Source organism: Pleurodeles waltl, chromosome 1_2 (genome assembly GCF_031143425.1).
Source record: "Pleurodeles waltl isolate 20211129_DDA chromosome 1_2, aPleWal1.hap1.20221129, whole genome shotgun sequence".
NCBI lineage: Eukaryota > Metazoa > Chordata > Amphibia > Caudata > Salamandridae > Pleurodeles > Pleurodeles waltl.
This window is the reverse complement of record NC_090437.1, coordinates 703214028-703237912: the sequence shown is the minus strand read 5'-3', so window position 1 is coordinate 703237912 and position 23885 is coordinate 703214028. Positions and strand designations below refer to the sequence as shown.

Genomic DNA, 23885 nt, shown 5'->3' with positions numbered 1-23885 from the left:
AGATGGGTTTCCACAGATTCCTTGGGAATCAGAGTGTTATGTTCAAGGTTGCAACAACATCTTTCCCTCATCAGTTTAGGAGTTGGATGTGGTACTGTGAGCTAGCCAAAAACCTACCAACACTTACTGATGGTGTATGCTGACTAAGTACCTGCACCTTGAAGTAGTGTTGGCCTAATACACAGTCCAGCTTTATTTGTAGAAACTGTATAACACGGTGCCACCAATGTTTTAGGTCAGATACTTATTTAAAGGGTGTCGTGAGTAGCTTTCTCATGTGTGCCCAAGCCTCTTTTTCACCTCTACACGGAGACATTCTTGGTTAAAAGGATCTACCCTCCTTAGCTTAAGAGGGAGCATCTATTTATGTCTGTAGGTTTTTCAAGCTTGAACACTTTAAAAGGATTACTACTTTAGCGAACAATTCTTTAAATATCATTCATTAAACATGGCGCATTAAATTGTTATTTCTATTAACTGCAGACAAACAGTAACTGCACATTTAACTTTACATGGATTTGCCACTGGAGGAGAGATGTTACACTCGTGGTTGAGGCACACGATGCTTATAAATGTGAAGCCCTCTGTTCCTGGGTTCACTTTTCTGCAGTCAACGCTAACACACAAACATTTCATACGTACGCTGAGGCAGCAGTACCAGCTCAATAGAGACCTTAGGAATAATTAGAAATAGCATTAACATGTCAGGAACATCAGAATTAGTTCCAAGGCGCCCTCCCACATACATTGCAACATGTTAGACTGGGCTCCCTCAGTAATGACGGGGCAACTTGGCCAGTCTTAGCCAGCTACACACCATATCCAAATTAAGGACAATGAAATAATACTGAACTTTGTGGGGTTTAGACAAATGTAGACTATATCAACACCGAACGCAGTTTGTTATGCATATCATAACTGCCTCAGCAAGGGCTGTTAAATCTGTGCACACACAGTTTGATGTGCTTGCTATTGGTCCAGTTATTAATAATGCCATTATGGGTAAGATAACCGCCAAACTGGTGGAAATTCCATTCTGAATAACATACACAACAAACTAGCCTGAAGCAGTGTTTTCCCATATGGGACCCCAAGATAAATTTAGAATTCTATGTGTCTTCCACTTGGTATGGTTCCCCCAGTTGAAGACTGTGTTACATTGGGTACTGTTTTCGCTGCAGTATACAATAAAACACATGGCACCCTATCAATAGCTGTTTTGCCTGAAGTGCTAAAACAGATTCAAAATGAATACAGTGCACCCTGGCCCTGGACTTGGGGGTGAAATTAATTGGCAATTTTGCCACAGTATCCAGTTCATTATTCCTCTCTCCATCATCCTGAGGGAAACTATATAGTGGAAAGGAAGACCTGTGACCTAAAGGAATCCTTAACAGCTAGTGTTATAGGTTCAGGTCATTCATCAACTCTAATGAGTCTAGAGAGCTCTAAATAATCTGCCTAGAAGATCCTTGGGAAGTCAGATCCCGTACAAAGTCTTATTCAGGGTCCAGATGTATGTTCCAAATGGTAAATAACCCCAGCACAGTGCTGGCTGATGCACACTTTGACATTGATGAGCGTTTTACTGTCTTACAGTGTTAGACCTGGCAGCTTTTTGGCGTGTCTACACTGTCTTTTTGCCTTCTGAACTCCTATTTTTATGGTTTACTAGACTCTGTTTTTGCTGATTTATTGTCTCTGTGCACTGAACCACTGCTGACCAGTGCTAAAGTGCAAGTGCTCCCTGTGTAAATTGTACTGTTGACTGGTTTATCCATGATTGGCATATTTAATTTACTGGTAAGTCCCTGGTAAAGTGCACTAGAGGTGACCAGGGCCTGTAAATCAAATGCTACTAGTGGGCCTGCAGCACGGGTTGTGCCACCCACATTAGTAGCCCTGTAAACATGGCTCAGACCTGCCACTGCAGTGACTGTGTGTGCAGTCTTAAACTGCCAATTCGGCTTGGTAAGTGTACTCGCTTGGTAAGTGTACTCACTTGCCAGGCCTCTAACTTCCCTTTTTGTACATGTAAGGCACCCCTAAGGTAGGCCCTAGGTAGCCCCATGGGCAGGGTGCTGTGTATTTGAAAGGTAGGACATGTACTGATCCGTTTTACATGTCCTAACAGTGAAATACTTTCAAATTTGGGTTTCACTGTTGCAAGGCCTATCTCTCTCGTAGGTTAACATGGGGGCTGCCTTTAAATAACTTTAAAGCGCAGATTCCCTTTGAGGGCAGACAGAAATGTGGAGCTTGGGGTCTCTGAACTCACAATTGAAAAATACATTTTTTAGTCAAGTTGGTTTTTAGATTGTGAGTTTGAAAATGCCACTTTTAGAAAGTAGGCATTTTCTTGCTTAAACCATTCTGTGACTCTGCCTGTGGATTCCCCGTCTGGGTTAGTTTAACAGTTGGGCTGTTGTGAATTCCCTCTAGACAGTGACACAAAGGGGCCAGGGAGTGTAGCCTGCATATCCTGATGGGCCATCTGAGCTAGAGTGGAGAGAGGAGTAGTCACTTACTCCTGAAAGGACTGTACCTGCCATCACACAATGCAGTCTCCAACCCCCCTGATGTGAGTCTGGGGCCTGGCCTGGAAAAGGAAGGATCTTGCAAACAATTGAGACTTTGCTTTGAAGTTTGCCAACTTCAAAAGCAGAAAGGGGTATAAGAAGATGACCCAAAACCCCAGACTTTTAGAATCTTTCTGGAATCAAAAGAAACCTCTGCCCAGGAAAAGAGCTGAAGGAGTACTGTCCCTTTGCTGTGTTGCTTTGCTGGACTAGCCTGCAGTTATTGCTTCTGCTTGAAAAGATTGTAAAGGGTGAACTTTTCTGTGTGTCCTGCTTGAGAGAGTTCTCCAAGGGCTTGGAGGAGAGCCTGCCTCCTGTTGGAAGTCTCAGGGACACCAAAGACTTGTGTTTCCTCGACCTGCAGCACTGAGAACTGTGTGTTGTGTGTTGTTCAAGAGGAGAAACTACTGCGACGCCGCTAACAAGGCAGCTGGCCTGCACTATGACATGCTGATGCTGCACGGAGCAGCATTGCCCCGCGACCCTGGTCTCACTGATGCCATCATCGGACGCCTTCACTGAGCCGCTACTCACACCGCGACCTGTGGACCCCGCACTCCAGCATCGCCTGCTCACACTGCAGTCTGGGCATCCCTGACAATGTCGCTCCTGCTGACACCGGCGCCGCTGCCTGCACTGTGGCCTGTGGACACCGTTCATGAGGTACACGAAGCACCTTCCCGCACCGCAGTCTCGGTCTACCGAGGCCAACATCATTAACTCCAGTATCATCACCAGGCATCTCTGCCCGCACCGTGGCCTGTGGACACCGCTCCTGAGGGTCACGAAGCACCGTCCCGTACCGATGACAGCGCTTCAGCAACAACGACGCTACTGCCTGCACAGTGATCTGGTGACACCGCACATCGCACCGCCCCACTTCACACCACAGCCCTGGTCTCACTGATGCCGCTAGAAGCCGTCACCGAGCCCCTGCCTGCACCATGACCTGTGTGCAGCGCACATCGCTTCGGCCCGCTTCACATCGCAGCCCCGACACCATCCACGCCAGCGCTCCTGACTTCATCAGCCCGGAGTTCGATCCGCAAGGCGTGTGACTTGAAGGGCCCGATGACTCTCGCACCAACTCCGGAACCAACAGCACGACGCCAGCAACGAAGCTCTCCGGAGCTCCCTGTGAGTATCACGATGCCCTGCAATTCCAAAGGTACTGCTTGCGGGTCTCCCCGACACAATAGCTAGCCTGCGATGCCACGGCTGGCCTGAATGGTTGGTTTTGTTGAGCACGACGCCGTGATAGCCCCAGGAGGAGCCATCGACATCAAGGATCTGTATTTCTGAGTAAATCTTGCAGAATACATATATTGATTACTGTATGTTGGATTTTTATCATATTTGGTCTTGTTTTATATAGATAAATATGGGTAATTTTTTCTAAAACTGGTGTGGTGTCCTTTTGTAATGTTTTCACTGTATTACTGTGTGTTATGTGCAAATGCTTTACACATTGCTTCCGAGATAAGCCTGACTGCTTGTGCCAAGCTAGCAAAGGGGGTGAATACAGGGGTTATCTGAGCAGTTATCTCTCTCATCCTGACTAGAGTGCCAACTAGAGACCCCATTTCTAACATACAGGAATTACAAGACTTTCGGGATGAGTGCTTGAATGTCAATACTTAGGCCCTCATTACGACCCTGGTGGTTGGCGGAGAAGTGGTGGTCCTACCGCCAACAGGCTGGCGGTAAAAAAATTGGAATCATGATCATGGCGGTTACCGCCATGGTCATCCGCCACTTCTCTGAACCGACCGCCAGGGCGGAGACGACCGCAGGGCTGGAGACTTGGGTCTCCAGCCCGGCGGCAGTCACAAGACCGCCAGCGGTATCATGACCCGGCTGACCGCCATGGATTTCATGGGGTTGGGCACCGCCATGAAATCAATGGCGGTAAGCACTATCAGTGCCAGGGAATCCCTTCCCTGGCACTGATAGGGGTCTCCCCCCACCTCGAGTCCTTCCCCGACACCCCCCACCCCTGCCACCCCCCAAAGGTGGCAGGACCCCCCTCCCCACCCCAGACATCACTACACAGACACACACCCGACACGCATGCAGACACCACCAACACACATACCCGCACACACACAAACAAACATGCCAACAGACACACACACAGTCATACACGCATACCCACATTCAGACATACACGCACACATCCATACAGACATACATACAGGCAGACATGCACACATTTCCAAACAAACTACACCACTGCATGCACATACGCACTCACACACCCCCTCTTCATACTCACACGCACACCCCCATGCATGCACACAACACCCCCCCACCCCACTCCCCTAACGGACGATCAACTTACCTGGTCCGTTGATCCTCCGGGAGGAGACGGGATCCATGGGGGCTGCTCCGCCACCAGCACCCCCATCAACAGAACACCGCCACGCCGAATCACGTAACATGATTCGGTGGGCAGTGTTCTGTTCACGGGCGGTGGAGCAACCTCCACTTCCCCGCCGACCGCCAGTATGGCTGCTGGTGGCTCTCCATCCAGAAAAGGACAGAGGGCTGCCAGCAGTCATAATTTGCCGAGCGGAAAACCACCACCACTGGCGGTCTTCAGCATGGCGGTTCCTCGGCGGTCTTGTGAAAAGACCGCCGAGGTTGAAATGACCCCCTAAATGTTTTGCCACTGACAAGTGAGCAGCCAGTGAATGCCTAAGGATGGGGAACTGGCCCGGGAGATTTGAGACCTTAAGGAGTTTGGCCCATCCCTCTGTGCCTGTACTTGCTGTAAAAGGGATTTGAACAGTGATTTTGCCACTGCTTGCTGGTTGTAAAACGGGAACAACAATTTTTTATGGATTTAATCTCCATTATGAGGCCTGTCCTACACAGTACACACAGACATCACATATTCCTCATGACAATCCACACCAGGCTAGAATAGAAAACAGGATACCACAGTTCTGGTGTGCTATTCTAAAAGAACTCAAGAGAAACATTGTTTCTTGTAACCCCACACTGGAAGTGGCAATTAATATGATCAAAGACACAGAAAGATGTATGCTTTCATCCAATGCTCTGGCTAGTCAGGAAAACAATACTGCTGCAATTTGAAGACAAAAAAGGTAAATGGGGGCCAAAATAAAAAGGTTCACTGTGTTAAAGGTGTGGTGCAAAAAGTAATCTGGCTAATTCTACAACCTGCCATGCAGGCAATAACCGGTGTAAAAAAGTAGAATACAGCATTTTTCCAACAACTGCAAGGCAGTGGAAATCTCTTCAAGATCAAATTGCATGGGATATGACAAAAAAAAGATGTGTTTTAAACACAGACCTAGGAAAACGTGAGTGTGGTGTTAATAAGGAAGGAAGAATGGGCAACTCAGTATTAAACTTAGTGAACAGAAATATGGTGCATTGTGACAAGGAGCCTAGAGGCAACCTACTGGCAGGACAAGTAGTAATTACTGTAATGGTTGATTACGGTTCCCCTTTAACCATCTTAGCATGCCACACTTTTGACAAATTTTGGAAAAAAGTATGAACTGATGGATGGCAATCCCTGAACATTTGGAGAGTAGGATATTGAAATGATGGGCTTTCTAATTAAACATTATTTAGAGGCGGAGCTAATTTCACAAGTGTTTATGTGTTAATAAAGGGAGGAGATCTTATGATGGTGGGATCAAGGCGGGCAAACTAAAGAAACAACAGATTTAAATGATGACTAGGAAAGTCAACTGATGCTTATAGAACTAGAGTTTTAAGTTAGAATTATATCTTCACAATTTAAATAAGTATTTGTGGACAAAGTAGGTTGCGTTAAAAGCTTTAATTGTAAAATCTGCTTAAAGAAAAATGTCACGACAGTGCCACACAAAATGGGAGAGAGCTAAAAACCTTGTTAGGGAAAATCTGAGCTGATAGGATTACTACCCCAGATAATTCTTCAGAATGGCTTTCCAGTGTGGCGATCGCAGAAAACAAAACAGGTGATAAGGGTAAGTGTCAACTTATGCTCACTGAACAAAACATAAATAGCTGACTGCCACACACTGTCCAAAATACTGTGCAGAAATGTTTGTGTGATTGGGCAAAGTCAGCATTTTCAGTACTATTAATCTCAAAACTGTTTATCACCAAATAGAATTGACAGAGTATGATCGGAACAACACAAATTCTATTAAACCTTTATGGAGCCTCTATATATTTAAGGTTACTCTTTGGCCTTGCTATTCCTGCAAGTACTTACTTACGTATGCCTACTACACCTCCTGGGGTATAGGCCGTCAACCAGGACCCTTCAGCCATATCTGTCTTGGGCTTTTCTTTCAATCTGGCTCTAGGTGTACCCCATCACTTTGCAGTCAGCCTCAAGGCCTCACTGCCAGGTGTTACTTGGCCTTTCTTTTTTCTTTTTCTCTTGAGGGATCCAGGTCAGGGTTTGCCTGGTGGTGCTTAAAGCAGGTTTCTGAACGGTGTGACCTATCCAGCCCTAGCATCTTTTCATGAGTTCTTCGTGAATAGAGAGTTGGTAAATCTGGTGCCATAGGTAGTTATTGATTTTGGTGTTTGGCCAGCAGATTTGGGGTGTTGATGATGTTCTGGACTTCGTTGGTGGTGGTCACTCTTGTCCTCTAAATTTCTGCTACATACAGAAGGACCAATTTTAAGTTTGTGTTAAAAACCCTGATCTTCCTTTGCCACATTAGATCTTTGGAGCTCCTTATCTGCATTAGCTGAAAGGAGGTAGCCCTTGCTTTGCCGATTCTTGCCTTGACACCAGCATATGTGTTGTCCTGTTTATCTATGACACTGCCCGGGTAGGTGAAGGCCTCTACCTCTTCCATTGCATCACTTGCAAGAGTGACTGCAAACGTGCTGGCAGTGTTAGCCTTCAGGATCTTGGTTTCCCCCCCTGTGGATTTCGAGGCCATGTTGTGCTGATGTGGCTTCCTCATTGTCGGTCCTCTTATGCATCTTTTGATGGCTATAGAAGAGTAGAGCCAGGTCGTCTACAAAGTCCAGGTTGTCAAGCTGTGTCCACTGGATCCCATTTCTTCTCCCTATTGTGGCTGTCATTAGGATCCAGTCTACAGCCAGCAGGAAGTAAAAAGGTGAGAGGAAATAACCCCAGCTGACTCTGGTCCTCACCTGGAAGGCTTCCGTGAGTTTTCCTCCACTGACTATCTTGCATGTCATTCCCTCATAAGAGATCCTGATCATTCTTACAAGTTTATCTGGCACACACTATTGTGTGTGTGGTGGTGGAGTTTCGAAAGGGTGTCTCTGTCCATGCTGCTGAATGTCTTCTTAGTTGATGAAACTGACATACAGGGGGTAGTTCCATTTCATCGACTGCTCAATGATGATGTGTAGCGTTGCAGTATAATCAGTCCAGAATCTCTCTCTTTGCACAAGCCGGCTTGCTGGTCTCACAACTGAGTGTCAACTTGTTCCTTCACTCTTTTCAGAATGACTCTGTTGAACACTTTGCCTGGGGTGAATGAAGAGTTATCCCTCTGTAGTTTGCGCAGTCACTCAGGTCATCTTTCTTAGGGATCTTGATGAGATACCCTTTTTTCCAGTCTGATGACACTTTTTTCTCTTCCCACATCCTTCCAAACAGGAGGTACAGCATGTCTACTGATGCTTCAATGTCTGCCTCAAGTGCCGTCGCAGCCATGTTGTCAGGTCCTACCGCCTTACCATTTCTCAGATGTTTGATTGCTTGCAGTATTTCTTCCTAGGTTAGTCTGTTGGAGTTGATTGGCAAGTCCTCGTTGGCTGGGTTTTTGCCTGGTGAAGACTGTGGCATGGGCTGGTTCAGCAGTTCAAGGTGCTCCACCCATCTTCGCTTTTGGCCTTCGTTACCCATGATTACCTTCCCATTTTGTCTTTAACAGGTCATTCTGGGTTGCTGTATCTGTCAGAGTTTCCTCATTACGTTGTAGAGTTCTTTCAAGTTTCAATGGCTTGCTGCTTCACAGGCCTCTGTGGCAAGACCATCAATGAATCTTTGCTTATCTACTTTTAAGTTTCTCTTTGCTTTCTTGTTGGTTTTGGTGCACTCGCCTTTAGCTTCTGTTTTTTTTTTTTTGCTCATTTGGCTGATGTTGACTTTCTTTTCCTTTCGCTCTTGGATGTTGAGGAGAGTCTCGGTAGAGATCAATTCTTTATGCTGGTGTTTCTTGGGACCAGTACATCCTGGCAGGGTGGTGTTACTTTTTCTTTGATTCTTTCTCATTGACTTTCCACTGGCTTTTTTCTCTCTCGTTCTTGCAGGACTTGAGATTTCTTGCCGAGGGTGACTGAGTATTCACTCTGTTTCTGTGCATCTTTGAGACTGATGTTGTTATATTGCTGGTGTTAGTTTGTCTGTTCCATCCATGCTTTCTTCAGCTTTAGCTTCAGCCTGGCCACGACAAGGTGATGGTCTGACACCACGTCTGCTCCTCTGATCACTCTCACATTGAGCAGGGACCTCTGGAAATTTTTGGAAATGCAGACATGGCTTATTAGGTTCTCTGTTGAATGGTCTGGCGACACCCATATTGCCTTGTGTAATCTTCTATGGGGACTACACAGCATCCTTATTCATGTCACCAAGGCTACGGTTGCCCATGACTTCTTCATACTCTGTGTTGTCGCCTTCAATCTTGGCAGTGAGGTCCCACATCAGTATGATGATGTCTCTCTTAGAGCTCTCCAGGATAGGCTGCAGTATTGCAAAACTGTTCTTTTTCATCTTCTTCGCTCTCATTTGTAGGCGCATAGCACTGAATAACATTCATGTAAAAACTCCTAGCTACAGAAAAATCAACCAAAATGCATCGCCTGGTGTGGGGGCAGTACAGAAATGTAAACTCTATCTGTAAATAACCTAATCTGTAATATATGTGGCCCACAAACCCTTAGCTATCTTGTGTGGGAAAAGGAGTGAGTAAAGTGTCTTCTTGACTAGTGAGGTTGATAGCCTATCTTAAAAAATAGAATTTTGAAATAATGTACATATCCGTGTATTCCAATGTCACAGCATGTGTTGTCGCCTGGGTCGACACCACTAGCATATGTAAAGGTGTATTGAAAGCAGAAGAACGGGAGAAAAGTTGCAGGATGGATTAAAATTGTTGTCTACTGTTTAGGTTCACTGAAGAAGGTTGACATAAGGATAACAGAGTGCTGCACAAGGAGTCTAACAGCTTCAGTCAAGTATATGCACAATTAATTGTGAAAGTAGCATTTTATGAGAGGCTAAGTTTGTACCACCGTAACAAGTTTAACTCTGAGTGCTCACGAAGGTTGTTTGTCATTACTGCTACTAAGATAATGAGAACGTATTACAGGAGACCTGGCATGGATAGTTCTGCTGAAAACGCCATTAGCTCCATCAGCAAGTGTCTCTAAAACACCTTTGAACAGAGTACTTTTACCAGGCAAGCCCTGGGATAAGATTGCCATTGATTCTGGTAGACCAGTTAAGTCCCTACCAGATCGATTATGTTACTTGATTGTAGTGACTGAATATTACTCTATAATGATTTACTATAATTTTTTAAGTTGCTTTACAACAGAGACGACAATTCCTTTGCTCGGGGGGATTTGTTTATTAGGTTTGCCAAAGGTTATACTGTCTGCCAATGGTGTGCAATTTGTGGCGAACAAAGTGAACAGAGTTTTTAAACAAGTTAGAGATTGCACAACACAATGTTGCTTTCTAGTCACCATCGTCCAATTGTCTGTCTGAAGGACTAATAGATTTCTCAAAGAGTGTATAGAAATAGCCCTCGCTTCTGTTGTTGACTTAAAGGGTAATTTGCAAGCAAAGATTTGGAGTTACGTGAATGCACCGCATTAAACACTGGTTATAGCATCTTTTACTTTCTTGAGAGGCAGGCATCTGGGTACTTGAGTGTTTCCGTGTCAGTGGGTGAAAAGGTGAACAAGACTGTGCTGGAGGATCGTTTCGTTTTGGAAAAGATTGAGACGTATCAAAATAAAACAAAGATGTACTGTGATTGCAACTTTAAGATAAAGTTAGAAATCGTGAATACTGGTGATTAGGTAATCGTCACGAAACCGGATTACATCAAAAAAAGTGATTCAAAATTCACACTCCCACAACTAGTGACATAAGTTGCGAGGATTCAGTATTTTTCAAAGGTAAAGAGTAGGGCCGTTTGAGCAGAGTGGTACGCTAGAATGAAGCACAAATGAAAACCGTGAATGCGAATAAAAGCAGTGAAAGTGAAACTTGCAGTCATATGCACCTGATAAGAACGGTTATGTGAACTCTGGAAATCTTGGTAATTTTAAAGATGCACACAGAGGACCTCCTGTTGGGTCTGATGGTAACTCAGTTGGTCAAAATACTATGATGCATGACGATGATAATGCAGAAAATGTGAATGATGTTGGAGAGGAGTTTAGAAAGAAGCTGTTGCACATGGAGAGCTTTGCTTTTATTGTGTGAGTATTAAAGGATATCATTACTTGAAAGATTTGAAAATCACAAGTAGAGTTTTTTTAGTTAAATGAGTAGGTGTGTTGAATCGTGATAATAGATTATTCATTTTCATATTAACAATTGTGTACTTGCACTGTTTGTATTAGTTTCTGTGTTGTGACAAGTTCGCCTATGCATTACATGTGTTCCATTCCAGAGTGGAATGTAGAAGGGAACTTGAGTTGATTTTGGAACTGCAGCTAGTTGACTGCAGCCAACCTACCCCTGCAGATATTGAGTTTAGCTATACCTGGTGTCTTGAAACGTCATTTCTGCACTTCACAGTGCACACAGCCCCCCAATGCACCTTTGTCTAGGATGGTGCTCTATAGCTACCTATATATTTTAGCCCTAACTATAATCATAATAATTTGCCCACCTATTCTGACATCTCTTCGATCATACTGGGAGACAGTGGGCCCCCAAGACAAAATAAGAGCACCTCACCGGTCGCTCACACAAAACACTTCCCACATAGGATCACAACAGTCAACACTCAGACAACCATGCACTCCCACAACTGTGTAGTCTGCTACCATTCTGAACATGCGCTTCGGGGACCCAAATCAGGGTTTTAAGTGCTATATAAATGCTACAACAGAGACAAAAGATTTATGTTAATGTTGTTTTCACATACAAGTTGAGGGGCTACTGTTTTAAATATTGAGAACAAAAGCATTTACCTTGAAACGGTCCTGCTTCAATGATCCCCTCTTTAGTGCTATCGTAACTATGGGATGTAATCTGTGTTTCAGACAGGCCAAGTCCGGGTGGTAATGCACGTTTCAGGTCCTGGTAAACAAGGTATAAGAAAGACACGTCTGGATAAAGGTCCCATATAAATTCACATTTACGCATTGCATTAGTTTCACAGGAAAATATGATGAATGAAACATGGGGTGTGAAATGTCACATTCTACTGTGATGAAAATGCACACTAGCATAAACCATTCACCCGAGGATTCTCCTCAAAAACACCACAACGTGAGATAAATCAATACATAAATATGATGAATGAAACATGGAGGTTAAAATGACACCACATTCTACTGTGATGAAACTGCACACTAGAATAAATCATTCACCCGTGTATTCTCCTCGAAAACATATACATAAAATACATAAAAAACACACATTGCATTTTTAAGTGTTACCTTACAAGCATGAGGGATACTAAGGCCAATTTGATATTTTTTTTTCTTTCAATGTTTGCTCTCATTTATAAGAGAGAAGTTTTGTATTCTCATCCATTCTCTACACAATAGTCCCTAAAAAACCTATCCAAACCAGCAACAGGTTTTGCTTATGTGAAATCTATTGGCTCTGTCAATGTTTTACATGTTGCACAGCAGCGCACATTGTTATGTAACATGGCTTAAAGTAAAAAAAAAAAAAAAAAAAAAAGCAGAACTATGCCGAAAGCATTGACCACATCATAGTGCTTTTTTCCCCACTCAGCCATGTTGTGCAGCAGCCTGCACGTGGAGGGGGTGAGAGAGAGAGAGAGAGAGATGGTGGGAGGGCAACAACAAAGAGGGGCAGTGACCCCAAGTGACGAGAGAGGTGGGGGAACCTGTGGATGGGACAACCAACAAGAGGTCAGAGGGGGCAAACAGTGACAGGAAGGAGATGGTGGAGGAATAGAGCAAGCAACAAGTGCTCTTCTTGCAAGATATGCTGGTGAATTCCTTGCCGGTTTAGCCCTCCGCATCGTGCGCCTCCATGAAACCCATGTCCTCCATCCTTCGCTGCCTGAACAGACGAAGGATCACTAGCCCTGCTTACCTCAAGAACTTGAAATAGTACAGCATGTACTCATACTAGGGGGCCAACATGAACATAGAGGAAGAACATCGGGTGAAACCCACAGAAAATGATAGGATAGTTTCATCAGACTGAGTTGGTTGACATCAACGACTTTGAAGAACGCCTGGTAGCACAAACAAAGCACATAAATAGATTTTTTAGGGTTTATTTTCTATAAAACAAAATACTAATCCATTTAGATTTTCTCAGAAGAAATTCGCTATGTAACGAACTATCCCCTTGACAACCTTTAAGAAACCCCTCTCTAAGCTGTTTTTATGTGCACAGCTTCCTTGACAAATTACAATGAAGATTGCCATTCTACTGTATTCGTTTGGCTACACTTAGATAGGAGTTATGGTGCATATGCCTTTCTTTCCCAGACAGTTTCCCTTTCTCTGCTACCCTGTAGCTATTCAAGATGGGCACCACCACAGAGAAGATCGATAGTATTACTGCGGTCTACTGTTTATATTATCATTGCCTACAATCTGTCTGCTTGGATAACAACCTTTGGGGCACTGCTGTACTACAGATCCATGAAATCCAGCACATGGAGGTTGGGAGGGGGTATGGAGCAAGCAACAACAAATGTGGACAGAGTGGGAGGAGCAGGTAGAGACAGCCTGCAAAACCATGTACTCTCATGGAGTGCTGCACCAAAAATAAAAAAAACAGTACCTCGTCAGGCACGTAGGTCCATGCTCCACGGCAGGGACACATACAAACCCCCAGAAGGAAGCAGGAGACCAGAAGAAGTAGCTGTGCAATAAGTAGCAAGGAAACAAGAATGACAAGGGAGCCAAGCTGGTGTGTAAATGAAAGAAATGGGTGGGCTCTAAGCCCCCTTAATGAGTTTTTTTCTCTTTACAAGAGGTTTTGCAAGCATGAAATCCAAAAAGGGTGTTACCGATTATAAGAGTTCCAGAAAGCAAAAGATCACATCTAACAATTTAATAATTTGCCTTCTAGGTCACTTGAATTTTTTTGTTTTTGTTTCGAGAAAACTAAAAGAGCAGTGCATGCCTCCAGTGTGACATACCACAAAACAGTACTACTGAATATCAGTCACTCACTCATAGGACTGCAGGACTGCATAGGACTGCAGGAAAAACATGTCATCTAAACTTACATTAGGAGAATTATGTATTCCTAAATTCTGAGCAAATGACTTGCACAGTTCAGTGTTCTTTCAGTCAGATACTAGTTTTACAAACATATTTGTACTCCATTCACCATTTCCTATTGAGACATTTTATTAGCCAAATCTGTTGAAACTTCCGGAAATATATGCACAATTCCCTGTTTTTCTCTCATACACAAAACATTCAACCCCTCCCCCGCTCAGGTGCCTGGCCTTTTCTTGGCTATTTGGGGCAGTTCACGCTTAGGCCCTCATAACCTTGTCCACATAAGCTACCCACGCCAAATTTGTGTCCTTTTTTTTTCCAACATCCTAGGGATTCTAGAGGTACCCAGAGATTGTGGATTCCCCTGGAGGAGACTAACAAATTAGCCAAAATACAGCAAACTTTTTCTTTTTTTTTTTACATGGGGGAAAGGGCTGCAGAAGAAAGTTTGTGTTTTTTTCTCTGAAAATGGCATCAACAAAGGGTTTGCGGTGCTAAAATCACCAACTTCCCAGCTTTCAGGAACAAGCAGACTTGAATCAGAAAACCACATTTTTCAACAATTTTGGCATTTAACTGGGACATACCCCATTTTTACTATTTTTTGTGCTTTTAGCCTCCTTCCAGTTAGTGACAGAAATGTGTGCTGGATCCCGGGAAGCTAAACATTTCTGAAAAGCAGACAAAATAGTGAATTCAGCAAGGGGTCATTTGTGTAGCTCCTACAAGGTTTTCCTACAGAAAATAACAGCTGAAATAAAAAATATTGAAATAGAGGTAAAAAACAGCCATTTTTCTCCATGTTTTACTCTAACTTTTTTCTGTAATGTCAGATTTTCAAAAGCAATATACCGTTACGTCTGCTGGACTCTTCTGGTTGCGGGGATATATAGGGCTTGTAAGTTCATCAAGAACCCTAGGTACAGAGAGCCAATAAATTAGCTGCACCTTACAGTGGGTTTTCATTGTATATCGAGTATACAGCAATTCATTTGGTGAAATATAAAGAGTGGAAAATAGGTATCAAGGAAACCTTTGTATTTCCAAAATGGGCACAAGATAAGGTGTTGAGAAGCAGTGGTTATTTGCACATCTCTGAATTCTGAGGCCTCCATACTAGCATGTGAATTACAGGGCATTTCTCAAATAGATGTAATTTTTTTTTTTTTTTTTTTACACACTGTCTTACATTTGGAAGGAAAAAATGTAGAGCAAGACAAGGGGCAATAACATTTGTTCTTCTATTCTGTGTTCCCCCAAGTCTCCCGATAAAAATGGTACCTTACTAGTGTGGGTAGGCCTAGTGCCCGTGACAGGAAACACAGCATGGTCACATCCCATTTTTACACTGAAATCTGAAGTGCCTAGCTGTGGATTTTGGCCTCTAGCTCAACCGGCAGCTAGGGAAACCTACCAAACCTGTGAATTTCTGAAAACTAGACACCTAGGGGAATCCAAAATGGGGTGACTTGTGGGTCTCTCACCAGGTTCTGTTACCCAGTATCCTTAGCAAACCTTAAAAGTTTGCAAAACAAAAAAATAAAAAACTTTTTCCTCACATTTCGGTGCTGCACAGTTCTGGAAACGTGACAAGAGATGCCCCAAAACACTACGTGGACATATCAAAATTATCAAATACTAAACTACCTGTTTTTGCAGGGGGGAAGAAGGAGGCACCTACGTTTTTGGTGCTGGGCTCAGCAGCCATCTAGGGAAACCTACCAAACCCAAACATTTCTGAAAACTAGACACCTGAAGGAGTCAGGGAGGTTTGACTCGCGTGGATCCCCCCCAGTGTGTTTTTTACCCAGAATCATCAGCAAACCTCAAATTTAGCTAAAAAAAAAAATCACATTTTCCCAACATTTCTTTGTGGGATCACCGCACCGGGACACATTTCCTACCACCCAGCATTCCCCTCAGTCTCCAGGTAAAAATGATACCTCACTTGTGTAGGTGGGCCAAGTGCCTGTGACATGGAAGAGCCAAAAACATGTCGAAAATGAGGGGGAACCAAAGTGGGTCCAAAAGGGCAGTTTGGAAAAAAAAAACGTTTAGAGGCTGACAAGTGGGGCAGAATTTTTACCGGTATAGATGCGACAATGCAGAGTGGTAGGAATTTTGTGGATTCCTGCAGATTCCGGAACAGTCCATCTAAAAAATGTGGGAAAATGTGTGATTTCCAGAAAAGTTGAAGGTTTGCAGGACATTGTGGGTAAGAAAATGGTGCGGGTGCATGTGGAGCACACCACCCTGGACTCACCCAGATGTTTCGTGTTCAGATGTTTCGTGTTCAGATGTGTCTAGGTCTCATAGATTGTTCTAAATGGCAGCACCCCAAAGACCAAAAAGTGCAGCCATCTCCATTACAAATGAGAAGATTTTGAGAGTTAGCCAAGCTCTCATGGCACAAATGTAAAACCAAATCCCAAGATAATCAAATGTCCTCTTGCTTGCCGTGGGATAAGATGTTTTAGTGTGCAGGAGGAGAGCTGAAAGACTGTTACTCCCTTCAGTTGGGTCTGGGGACATAACCATGCCCTGGTTGGTAGCCACCACCCCACTATTTGTAATATATTTTTTTTACTCCCTGGCATCTAGTAGGCTTTCTGCCCCCCACCCCAGGGAGTGGATCGGGGGTAATTGCCATATCTGTCCACCGGTGGGCAGAACAACTTTGTCCCCATTTATTTGGGGGGGGGGGGTCCATACCCCACCCTCTTTTTTTGAAAAAAAATCTTCCCTGGTCTCTGGTGGGCTTTCTGCTCCTCTTGGGGGCAGATGAGCTTTACAAAAATAGGCCGATCTGCCCCCAATAGGGGCAGAAATGGCCAACAGTAATGTACCCACATGGGGAGCGACCCTTGCCCAAGGGGCTGCCCCCCAAACAAAAGACACATACACACACCAATCCCTTGTGCTTAAGTGGTAAGGGAGGCTGCACCATGCGGGAACATTATGGGCATACATAATGAGAAAAATCTCAGAGTTGTGGCAGCACGCAGTCGATTTAGAAGCAGTGCAGGATGAAGGTGATTCCACATGCGCATTAACAGCACTGAGCATTTTTCAGCTTTTTCTTTCCTGCATTATATTTTTTAAAAGTATTAAATCTGTCCCACGTGCAATGTTACTAATCTCTTGAAAGTATTTTGCATGCACTGTGACAATATGTCTGGTGAGAGCAACAGTTTACAACTGATAAAATGTAGAGTATGACACGCGGAGTGACTCACAAAACAACAGTCCCATGGGCCCTTGTGCTAGCAAGCAGTTTGGTGTGAAATGACAGGCATCACTGGACTTCAGTGGGGCCTTCACACCCTTGTACCCCAAAGTCACTTCACCTGCTGCACTACTAGAGCTACACAAATGCAGCAGCTGAACAAAGTGGTCTAAGCTTGCATACCATACTCGGCTGGAGAAATGAATGGTCACCAAACTGGGCACAACAGAAACACTAACTTCACAATTATCTTCATTTTTCCATTAGGCTCTAGAATAAGTATCCGCAAAAGGAAATACTGCGAAAAAACACCCACTCGAAAATAGTGCAAAGAAAAAAGGGATCAATTATTCCGTTTAAGGGCGGTATATTACAGCAGAAGTTATAAAGAACAGTTAGAAAACAGCATTGTGTGCTCATAGAGAAAACTTTAGGCCAGGCACCTGTGGCATAAACACCGGATTCGCCTAGTCAAAGAAAGCTTCAAACAAAGGACAGGGAAAACGCCTATCACACGTTTGATTTTTCTTCAGAAATACTTGCAACTTCATCACCATTCCCCTATAGTTGTCTAGAAAGTGACATCCACAAACGTCTCATGCCAACAAAGAGGAAACGCCTAACTTAGAAAGAGAGAAAGCGCTCAAGTCACCAGCCATTACATTTTTTTTAAATAGTTTCAAGAGTGTAAGCCGCTCCACAAAAGCAACTCAGCATCATAGCATGAAAATTCCGATATGGTCCATGTTAACAGGAAGAATAACATCAACACTGACAATGGAAGCATCATGAAGAAAGCTGGAGAAAGCAGGTAGCAGCTGAGTTAGACAGGACATCTGCTAGTAAAATGATTAGGTTAAAATATTTCTGAATGGTTGACTGACTAGCAGGTAGGCAAAGTTCAATAGGCAAACACATCCTAGTTCTAGAGGAAATCAGCACAAGGGTAGGCTATAATCTCTGGTTTCCTTAACTGTATGAAAACCAACCCTTATGTGTAATTTTCATATAAATATCATACAAAATAAAGTGAACATCGCTGGGTCAAAATGGCGTTGTGTATGGCTGGTGCATAAATGTTATAAATAAGAGATATCTAACACGGAGTACTTTATTCCTGGAAAGGGTTCCAGAGTTACCAACACAGAGGTAGTTCAGATGATTGGAACTTTCTATAAATAACCTAATGTCATTGGTAAAAGTATATATGTAACAATATAATCATTGATCCATTCAATAAAGCCGATACAATTAAAACGTCAAAGTCATGGTACTCAGAAGTCCAAACGATATACACAATGTCTCATGTGAAACCGCCAAGTCGGTCCTTATTCAGTTAGGATGGATGAGGAGCGTTGGAGAGCACGGTCTTCAACACAAATTAAGTTAGAGACAATTAGAAGAGAATTCTTTTATTGAATGTTATGCCCATAATTACAACCAAGGTCATATAGCACTAGCACAGAGGCATCATGGCATTCTCACAGCATTCATACTCAACATTCCACAGCATATTAACTCAATCCATGCATGCATATACACACAACGATATCACCACAGGGATCATTCAACAAACGTAATTGAGCAAGTTTAGTGCATAGTAGTCCTATATCAGGAGTTACCTCAGACGTAGAGTCAGAGTGCTTTGAGGAGTACTTATTTTGGTGTTGATCTCCACATTTAACTGTCTAGAAGTAAACGTTTTGAAGCACATCCTGTTTTTTCTCACCAACTATTAACAATTCATAGTTTTGGTCTTAAAAAGCAGTAAATGGCTTCATGGTGGTTTTTCTCCTGGAAGCATGTGTCTAATATGACCCACTTGATTCCAGTCTATTAGCTCTTCGTGTGCAAGTCCAATAAGGATGGTTGAAATAACAGAGTAGTACAATCAAAATCAAGAAAATGCCCAGCATACAAATCAGTGATATATCGCCGGGATACCTATTTCATACCAAGCTTGCTACTGTAAATCCAAAGTATCCTCTGTTTCCAAACAAAATGTTCGAAACTCTCCTGAAACCACCATCGTTCATTATAAAGTGACTTTGTATTCCGGCTGCTGCATGTTCTCTTTTCCACTCTACATTTCCAATATTCGAGAACGCCATTTACTAAGTGTAGGCTCTTTTTGTCCGACATGCGTGAATTATGTGTCTATGACAGACAAATGCAAAACCTTTTCGCTTCCTGTTGACTGGATGTTTAAAAGCTGTTGAGGGCCCTCAAATACAGACTGGAGGAATCGAAGAGGAAACGGTACAATACAAAAATATGACTTTCCCCCGGGTTGTATGCCGCAGTGCAGATTTAGGACTTATAGTCAAATAAAAGCTCAGACTGATGTGTTTCCTTCACTAATTGGGAGGAATCACTGCTAATTAGGCATCCCACTAGCACTGACAAAAGACCATGACGCTAAAAAAAAAAAAAAAAAAAAAAAAAAAACACTTCAACTGCTAAAGCACTAACATAGGTTTTAGTCAGAGGAAACAGACCCAATGCAAGGCGGCATTCAAGAGCACTGAATGCATCAGTCCAGTCGCTTAAGCTCACACAGCTGTCAGCAGGAGCATTTGAGAACAAATTTCATTGTTAGCTGGGGCAAAAAAAATACAAAAAGCAATCTAAACTTGGCTGCAACACCTGCAATCGATATTGCACTAACATGTTTCAACACAAGATGGGCATTCTATGCAATTTTAATGGGAAGAGCTTGAGGTCAGGTAAGTCAGTTTAAAGCAGCATTATTATGCAATACACAATGTAATATCAAGGCCTTATGTCACAAAAAAAAAAAAAAACAGCTAAAAAAAGTCATAAGGAGCGGGGCAAAACTGTATACATTTGACCGATTACAATCTCTTTTCTCCTAGTATGTGGGGTGAACAATGATAGCGAAGCCTCCAAGCTAATGTTTGGGTAAGAACTTCTGTGAATGAAAAGCTAGTGAATAAAACACATTCTTTGTTCCATAGCATCGTTTTAGGTGAGGGAGAGTTGTCATCCAACAACATTCTTACGGTCTCAGGGGAGCAATATAAAAAGTTACTTAACATCTGCTGGTTCTCTAACCACAGCCATTTTGAACATGCAAACACCACAATGACAAGATATTTCACATGTATAACCAAACTGAAAGGCCACCTCGTGCCATGACTAAACAGTAGTGGCGTTCCATGCGAAGCACCTACAAGTAAATACTATTGACTGACATTTACAGATTCAACTTTTTTTTTGTTTTTGCACCCTACACTTTAAAACCAGCAGAAGGAAACAGTGTAGTCTTAGTCGGGAAGGTACAAGAAACCCAACAACAATGGACCAAATACCTTGAACCCAATCCTGATTCACATCCCATAAAGAAAATTGTGAGCTGCTAGCAAGTTTCTTCCTCTGAAACTAACTCTGGTAGTTTCCGTAATTTTTACATCTTGATCAATAGGTGAACAGATACATAGATAACTGTAAGGGAAAAAAAGAGAGAGTACTTCTGAGACGTCCAACCAATGCAAAACCCAAGGATCCAGATCGATCCTTCGTTTGGTTTGCAATTAACAGAAAACTAACTTCCCTTGGAAAGATAGGTGGAAGTATGTATCATTGTGGTAACCAATTCTACTTTGTTTGATCCAAGGACTCAAGAGAGACAAATGACAAACCCTTTGAGAACGTCTGGAACTTTAATTTCTAATAACTGGTAGTTCAGTCATGTGCAAGAACCGGTGAAGCCCTGGAAAACATGGTTTGTTGTGGACCTGTCCTGTTTTATCATGGGCCCTGCATGAGACTAACAAGGAATGACTGAAAGCTTAGTGAGAATAACAACTGAAGCATCACTGCTCCATCCTTACATTTGTAGCAAAAGGTTGTAAACATACAGCTTACATAAACCTGTGGGAAACTGCCTTACAACGAAGTCTAGACAACGAGATGCCTTTAAAACGAGATATTATTACAACGAAAAAGCCTTTAACACAAAATTCTTTTGTAACACATTTTTACAACTGATATGTCTTTTACCATGGAAATCATGGTAAATGTAAGTATTTTGCAAGTAAGTAGAAGGGATTTACATATATATATATATATATATGTATACACACATATATATATATATATATATATATATATATATATATATATATATATATATTTTCACTTAAAAAACATAGGTTATAGGGTTGTTATAGTTCGGTTCTGAATTTACTTGCACAAAACTATACAAATTCCGCAGTTATAGTTATCCCAAACAACTATACCTCGCGCCCTAAGGTATCTATAACTCACACCCCCCACATGCACAGTTTTCTCATCAATAATTTTACTGCAAATATTCCAGTGATATTATCAATGATGTTACAAAAGAAGTCTGGAGTGCTGTAGTATCTGGGGTAATTAGTAGTGAATGGCGAAGGTGCGCGTTATAGTTTTTTTATGTGTAAATTCAGAACCTAACTATAACGTCCTATAACGTCCTTTTAGGCTTTGTTTATTTTAGTGAATTTCTATGTTTTTACAGTTCTATTTCCTAGCTATAACATCCCTGTAACCTTTGGCTTTTTCAGTGAATTTCTATGCCTTAACGTAAAGTAATTTAAATTATTTTACATTAATTCAACCACTGCTGTGCATGGCCTTCAGCTGTATGCAGCAGAAGAGGTCAGGCCCTGCGGGCAACCCCCTAACCACCCAGCTCCACGCTGCACACCGCCTTTGGCCATGCGCAGCGGGAGTTGGCTGCAGGGCCTCTCTCTCTCTCTGGGTGCGAGAATAAATGTGAGAAGGTGTCTCTGGATGTGACAGTGGCTGTGAGACTGTCTGTCTAGGTGTGAGAGGGTCTATGTGGGCGTGAGAGTGGGCGTGAGTGCCTGATTGCGTTACATAGATGAAAGACACACTCACCTCCACAAAGGATTTCAGATCGCTTTTTATATATAAACACCAAGTAAGCACCCTTGCTTTGCCTTCACTAAGTCCAGGAGTTAGGATCATTTGTCCTTTCCAGAAGCAGAGCTTTAACTGGGGCACCGGCTACGTTTATATTTTAAGGTGTTTCCTGTTGAGGTTTAATTTAAGTGCAATGAGCATCATGGGCAGAACGGAAGCTCATCTGCTCCTTTATCCAACAAGTCCACAGTTTTGCACAAAATGTCTACTGGTTAGGTAGTAAGTGCCACCTCGTTGAGTTAATGCGCACTGTGGGGGAGAGGGCCATGCTTCCCCTGGACAATTTCAGCCCCAGGGACATCTATTCCCAGGGTCTGGCCTCACCATTATCTTTTTTGGGGGGTGGGTGGGTGGAGGCAAGGCATGGCCCCCTTCCACCGGCCGATTTCATGTCCCGGGGAGCACATCCCCCGGGGCCCAGCCTCACCATTATCTTTTTAGGAGGGGAGCGTTGCTCCCGCCACTGGCCGATTTTTGTCCTGGGGACCCCATCTCCCGGGGCCCACCCATCAATCCTGGGTGCATCGCACGGCACCCAGTGTGCATTTGAGAATGCAGGGAGAGCCTCAAGACGGGGGCGGTCCCAGCAGGCTACCTGCCTCCTGCGGGAGCGGGCATTGATGTCACAGAGAAGGAGCTGCTAAAGATGCAGTTCCCGCTCTGTGAGAGCAATTGCTTCCTCCTTTTCAAAGAGGAAACCTCCACTTCCAGCCAGCGAGAGCTGCTTGACAGCTCTTGCTTGCTGGAACTGGAGTGTTTACTGTGAGTTGGCGGGAACTGGCAAAGTTACCACCAATACACAGCAAACAGCTATGTCCCAGGTGTGTCCACCCCAGAACATAGCAGGAGCCGGGCCCTAGGTGGTGGTGGTTCCCACGGCCATTATTGGTTCCTTGAGAGGGGCCAAGCACCCCCCTACAATATTTCACTTGGCCCTGGGGAGGTGGTGGTCCCTGGGGCCGGGTGACCACAACCGACCCCCTTCATTCTTTTATGTCAGCACCAGGGAGGTAGCAGCCCCCAGGGTTGCAGGGGGTGTGTGGTCCCCAGGGCTGCTGGCAGGGGTGCCCAGACCCTGCATCTATTGATTGTTTAGCCCCAGGGAGGTGGCCGTCCATGGGGCTATGGGCAGGGGTGATGTTGGGGGATGGTGAATCACTTGTGCACACCCTGCCCCGCATACAAAGTTAATTAAGCCCCAGGAAGGTGGCAGTCCCGTGGGCAAAAAATGCCCTAGGAGGGGGGCAATTATCTTTACATGCGCCCGGGATCTGACCCACCCGGGGCTTCAGTAAAACAACAACGGGAATCCACGCTTGTTTCTTATTTTTACATTTTAGCTGCAGATGCCCGAATCCACCGCAAATTCACAGCAAAAACATGTATTTTTTAAAAATGTTTTTTTGCCTTGGTGGCCCCTTTGGGAGCCCAACACCAGAGCTAAGGGGTCATGGTGTCACTACCTTGGCCCTCTTTTTTTTTTTTTCTTTGGTTGGAGTTCCAAGATGGCTGCCAGCACTTCCTGGTTGAGGTGCTGGGAGCCAATCAGAGCTCTGCATTTCCTTCTTATTCTTGAACCCTTTGCACCTCAACATCTATTTCTCTTTTTTCCTTTAATATCCCAAAAACTACTGAACAGATTTACACCAAACTACAAAAATCACTCTTTCTGGACCAAGAGCTACCTTTCTACTCAATTTGGT

General features: G+C 43.6%; 1 protein-coding gene across 6 annotated transcripts in view; it reads right to left on the bottom strand.

Annotated features, from left to right (window-relative positions):
- Nucleotides 1–23885, bottom strand: part of ARFIP1 (ARF interacting protein 1) — a 359169-nt gene that overhangs the window by 206374 nt on the left and 128910 nt on the right. For all 6 annotated transcript variants that reach the window (XM_069242703.1, XM_069242714.1, XM_069242723.1 and 3 more), the window contains one exon: nt 11754–11862. In XM_069242703.1, the coding sequence (XP_069098804.1) occupies nt 11754–11862 (109 nt within the window). The remainder of the gene's footprint in view (nt 1–11753; nt 11863–23885) is intronic.